The sequence below is a fragment of the Azolla caroliniana genome, unplaced genomic scaffold, assembly GCF_043228905.1.
Source record: "Azolla caroliniana isolate FFs.n. ecotype wild unplaced genomic scaffold, voAzoCaro1.0.p SCAF_5, whole genome shotgun sequence".
Classification (NCBI taxonomy): Eukaryota; Viridiplantae; Streptophyta; class Polypodiopsida; order Salviniales; family Salviniaceae; genus Azolla; species Azolla caroliniana.
The window spans coordinates 6277843-6284100 of record NW_028230440.1 but is presented as its reverse complement, the minus strand read 5'-3'; the positions used below and the strand labels follow the sequence as shown (position 1 = coordinate 6284100).

At 35.0% G+C, this 6258-nt stretch overlaps 1 protein-coding gene across 1 annotated transcript; it reads left to right on the top strand.

Moving 5' to 3' along the window:
- The first annotated feature begins 1247 nt into the window (after positions 1-1247).
- LOC147863939 (uncharacterized) lies at positions 1248-6071 on the top strand. The gene is made up of 7 exons (XM_087319094.1): positions 1248-1472; positions 1910-2063; positions 2641-2803; positions 4231-4313; positions 4683-4769; positions 4856-4987; positions 5702-6071. The coding sequence occupies exons 1-7, from the start codon at positions 1282-1284 to the stop codon at positions 5843-5845; spliced, it is 954 nt and encodes a 317-aa protein (XP_087175220.1). The 5' UTR covers positions 1248-1281; the 3' UTR covers positions 5846-6071.
- The last annotated feature ends 187 nt before the right edge of the window (positions 6072-6258 follow it).

Here is a 6258-nt window from a genome sequence, read left to right as displayed (position 1 = left end):
TCAATATGAAGCTTTGCGCAAGCCAATCAATTTTCTAGACTAGTTTTATTTCTATTCTATAAGAAACTTATTCTCACCATTGTTTCATTCATGTCGCTCATGCAGAACATTAGAAAAGTAAGATTGCAAAACATTGTTTTATTCATGATCCTAATACAAGAACATATTGTGTTTCTAATCCAATAGTTAGGATGTGTTAGGATGATTACCTTCCAAACAATAGACTTGAGTTCAACTCTCGACAAACATACTCTCTTAGAATCAACATATTTAACTTTGTGCAAGCAAGTTGATTTTGTAGACTAGTTTCATTTCTATTCTATATGAAACTTTTATGGACCAACAAATGATAGGAAAAGCTCGAGTAATATGGAATTAAGAACAATCTTGATGTAATTTGTTTTTCTTGATGGAAAGATTACACTAAACATTATTTATGTTGGCAACAAAACTATATTGTTTGTTTTCCATCCATATAGGTTTTGATATTACTCCTGCAAAAAAATGATAATACATGGTGATTTTGAAATTGTTTTTGTAGTCCAACAATTAGGATAATTGCCTTCCAAGCAATAGGCCCGAGTTTGACTCTAGTTAGATCAAGCCACACCAAAACATATGGAAAATGAGACCAATAAGGACTATTGCATGCGTGGATTTGGCTATCTCGACTAGGCCATGCCAGAACATTCAAAAAATGAGCGTCATCCCAAACCATATGGGACTTCAATTGCATCTTATATTCACACACCTAACTATTTGGAGAGGTCCAAATGCACAGACAATTCGAGAACGAGTATCAGGTGAGCGCAAAAATGGAAAGCATGCCATATGGCCAAATGCATGATAAAGAAATGTGGAACACCATGCCATGGCTCGAATAACATTCAGAAGGACAATAAGAAGAGATAGTTATTTAGAACAACGGTGACCATTAAAAATATAAAATAAAATAAACCCGTTTAAACCGCGGTTTCTGACTGTTGAAACCGAAACCGAAACGAACCGTTTTAAAAAACCTGAACTGAACCGTTGAAACCGGTAAGCCATTAAGGCGCGGTTTCACGGCCGAACCGTTGCCGATTGTTAACAATGAACAAGCAAAAGGTACATATACATATTAGAGAACATGCTTAAAACTGAACAACTACATATATGTATTATCATTATTAATTTTGAACGATTTTTAGCTTAAAACTTGGTGTCCTTCTTCTGTAGGAAGAATGTGAAGCCCGTCCAGTCATTTCCCCTGCTTTTGCTTCTCTACACCATCATCGATCGATGACCATGGCCATGGCCAGCGTCTCTGCTCCTGTTCCTCCTCCTCACTGCTCCCTCCAGCTCGCCACACTTCCCCTCAGGCCCTCAATGACCCCTCGCACGACAACTCTTCATCTGCCCTCATGGTGTCTCCACCCATCTCCCCTGCTCTCGGCTCTTGTTGTTGATGGAGGAAGACGAAATCTTTCCAGGTAAATTATCCTCTCTTATAAATAGAAAACGCAAATATGTACATGCATATATACGAGAGGAAGATAGATAGACAGTTGGGCATTAACTGAGATGGTTGTGCCTAGTGTTTGGAGACCATGAGGTCGTTAGCTTAAGACACTGATGTTGAATGTAGTTTAAGGAGAGAGGGATGTTATGTTTTGGATGTAGCAAAAATGTTTGAAGATAAGGGATTTGAACTCATGACATTGTGAATGAGGCAATTGGACATAAATGAAACAGATGTTGTCAACCGTTTGGACACCGTGAGGTCGTTAGTTTGATACAAAGATTTGCTATGTAGTTTAAGGGGAGAGGCAATATTTGGTGTAGCTAAGATGTGTGAAGGTAAGGATTTGAACCCATGACCTTGCATTGATAGCCTGGTAGCTTACCCATGACCTTGTATTCAGTGCAGACACAGAGCTTTCTCTACTGGCTCGGCCCTTCCTAACGATGCACCTTTATGGATGATGTCAGAAGATTTTCCTTTGGTTCTCACCTCAGGCATAGCTTTAGCTAATCTTATTGGTTTTGGGATCTTTCGAGCTTTTGTTTACTTCCGGATTCAGGTTCAAAATTTTCATTTCATGTAATCTAAACATATTTTTTTATTAGAATATTTCTTTTTTATTTCTATTTAATACTTTAGATTCTGCAATATCATCTTCAATTCATGTCTCCTTATCATTGTAAGCTAGATGGAAAGAATATGGATGAAATTGTCACCGCAAATGCAAAGTCTCATGGAATGAAATGCTATACTAACTTCTAGCAACATCTTCAAAAGGCCAGACTGTCCCATGAGATGGAAAGTTACGCCTATGTGAATCTTATACAATTGTAATATAAAGTAGAGCTAGGTCGAAATGTACATAAACTAGAGCACTATGAGTGGATGAGCCTATCTATTGATCCTCAGACTCTGTACTCTGTACTCTGGCTCTATATGATGATGACGGTGATGATCTATGTGAGAGAAATGCAATGGTGTTATACTAATTTTTATGTGTTTTTGAGTACTATCTATATAGAACAAATTCATTCGCTTAGAAATATGCCAGTTGATTGCATGTCGCATTGTCAAATTCTTTTTTATATTTTCTTACTGATAAGTGTTATCTTCTTTGCACAATATATTAAGTACAGTACATTATTGCAGCCATGTTGGGAAAATATGTCCCCAGAGGTGGTTCTAGAGTCTTGGATCTTGATATTCATGAGGGGAGGAATCTGTACTATTATCCAAGTGACGTGGAGGAAGTTATTGCAATAACTGACAAAAAGAATTATGAAGTTGTCAAAAATCAAGGTATACTGGATTCTAAATGTCTTCAATTTGACAGTTTTTGTAAGATAAGATTGTTTTCCTATCATACAGTTTAATCCTCACTTTCTTTTATTTGCCAAAAATTTAAAAAGATATTTGTATTGTTATAGAAATTCCATACAATGATTCTGTAGATTGGGCGTAGCATGCATCTCTCTATTATCATAAAAACCAATCAGTGGCATGATATTTAATATCTACATGGATACAATAAGGTCTAGATGTTCTCTCTCTCTCTCTCTCTCTCTCTTCAATGAAAACACACAATTATATTAATAAGTGTGTGTGAAAAACACTACTTACAATGTGTATCACAATGGAGTATGGTTACACATTAACTACAGGGATAATGGGACATGTTAAATTCCCAATAGGCAAGATAAACACTCCACCAAGGAAAGAATTTATTCTTGCTCCAATAAAGAAAATTGCCACATTTAGTACTCCCTTCAACTTTCATAGATATGCTTTGACTCCATGCCTACCATCAAATATGAAAACTAATGCATAACCAAAAAATACATCAAAGAAGAGTATAAAAAAACAACGGTGGTTGATAAGATGCTATAATGCATTTCACTAAGAAAAAAAACTTTTTGCTTCTATAATAACCTAGCCATCATAAAAAATCTTCACATGCAAAAGAAAGGTAGTGAAGACGATAGCAATAAAATTAGAATGGATATAATTCTGATCCATTTTTTTACAATGAACTAAATAAAAACATATGCATATTTTTCCATCAAATGTAATCAGATGTCTTAATATCTCTACAGGGACATCTCAACTTGAATATCTCTAGTGATCTTTCATGCCTTCATAATAAGAGGGATCAAAAGAAACTGAAAAGGATCAGTGGAAATTCTTTTGATTGCAATTTCTGCCACCACTGGGTGTTTTTCCCACATACCTGATTTTTGCATGTTTGAAATTTGAAAATCATCTTTAAATTGCACACATGAGGAAAAATGTCGAATATGTTTGTGTACAACATGACCTTGAGATTTTTTAATCTTCCCTAGATCAATTTTCCAAAATTTAAGTAAAGTTCTTTATTATTCTTGTGGCAAAACTGGAGAAACATGTAATGTGTTTGTGTTCAACAAGACCTTGAAATTTGTTAATCTTCCCATGATCAATTTTCCTAAATTTAAGTAAAGTTCTTTACTATTCTTGTGGCAAAACTGTTTTCTCCTAGCAATGAAATTCACTGGTGATCTGGCTGGTTATTGGATTTGTTCATGAGCACCATAGAATCGAAGTCATAAAATTGAGAGAACTCAAGTTTGAATGCTTGGGATAGGCTTAGTCCCATTCTGTAAATTACATTCAGTCTCTCGTGAATATTCATAATCCATTGAACCATCTTCATCAATTGATTTACCTATCCGAGGATTCCTTTTTTGCAGCTGTTCGAGCAGGTGTTCCCACAGATGTTAAACTGAAAGCAATAAAGCCGTTGTCTCTTCCAGCAAACAGCATTGATGCTGTGGTGTGTCTTCCTTACATTTCTGTGATCTGTTTTTGTTTCTATAATGTTAATAACCATTTCATGATCAACATAGTAAAACCCAATGGATTCAGTGCTGCTTTATTATGAGAATCATTAAAGTTAAGGAGAACTTCAATAACAACTTTGCAATAAATAATATAAACTCAGGGAATGAGACATTCTTGTTTTAACTCTGATTAAAGTCTTTTATAATCGTGACTCTTTTATAATCGTGACAAGAGATCTATTGACTCTTGCATCCAATATCAATAACTTGGGCATTTGGTGAAATAAAGAAAAACACGGGGAGTTTACTTCCCTTGGACGTTTTGGTTTTTATGCTAATCTTCTGTCATTATTGGATTTTAGGTGAGTGTTTATTGTTTATGTGGAGTTGATGATAAGCAAGCGAAAACCATCCTTCGTGAAGCATTAAAGCTCTTGAAGCCTGGAAAGGTCTGTTAGAAAAAATCTGCTAGATAGTTATACATTCTGTTGGTTTATTTTTCCTCATTCTTCTTTTCTTATATGCATTTTGGCAGCCATTTATATTTGTGGAGAATGTTAGATCTGATGGAGAGTTTCTGCAAGCATGTCAGATGTTGCTACACAAACTGCTTAAATTTGTTCGTATTGAAAACAATATTGTGAGAGATGTTGCGAAGTATTTTGAGGTATACAGGTTGAATTAATGTCTTCAGGTAAATAAATAGATACGTACATACACATCAAATGACCAGAGGCAGACACAGGCATATATGTATGTATGTGTATATAGACATGTTTGGGAACACACACCAGATAACCCTAACGTTTTGGTTATTTACAAGAATAGCCCATTTTAGTATGGAGATATGAACATATACATATTCCTAGTGGTAATCCACAGATGTGTAACTGTATCCATACATATACATATTTACATATATATACATATGTATATATAAGGATAACACCCAAATACCCTTTACCTGGCTATTTACAAGAGATGCCTCTGTAGTATTGAGATTTAGTACAGAGATTTACTAATACATCAAGGTTATTCTTGTAATTTTTGACAGCTAAGTGATACTCTTGTAAACCCAATCGAGTTAGGGGTATTTCAATGTTTTTCGGCGTAGACATATATATAAATATATATGAATCCCTACCCCAGTCTCTTTCATCATAGCAAGGGGTGGCCCATACCTTAGAGCATCACCCATAAACTTATGGAGTCACTATGTAAGAAATTGCCCTGTAATTCATGAACAGCCCACCAGGGGGTACTTAGATAACGATGGTCTGGGCATACACATTCATACATGTATTAAATATATCCATATGTATATACCAGGCCCTTAATCATATTTGGTAAATCCATTCTAATCTTGGTGCATTTGCTTCAGGACATTGAAGGACTAGAGAAACTCCAATATGAAACATTGTTCAATTTTCAAGATCCCCACATTGTGGGCGTGGCATTTAAGTGTATAGAATTGACAGATGACTCTGGCAAAAAAAGAAGAAACAGGAGATCTATTTCAAGTTGATCTAAATAAGAGAGATGATTTAGTCTTCGGTACTCATAAATCAAGTCATATTAAGTATTGCCTTAGGCATGTATATACTTGTTAAGATCTTGAAATCATCTGTAATGTATTGCTTCTAAACATTAGAAGTAGATTGTATATTGAATGTATAAGCATTAAGATGGAAGCCATGAGAACTTGTACCAAGATCAAATTATCTTTCTAAGCAAATGCTTCTTTCAATGTCTTTCACTATACTTCCTGTTGATCACCACTACACTTTCACACTATCTATAGTTCATGTGTCAAATGTAGCATGCACTTTCACACTTTCACACTTTCAAAGTTTGTTGAATTGCATTGGCAAACAAGATTTGTTAAATCCTACTTTATTGTACATACCATCATATATTTGGGTGTACCTTTATTAGTTA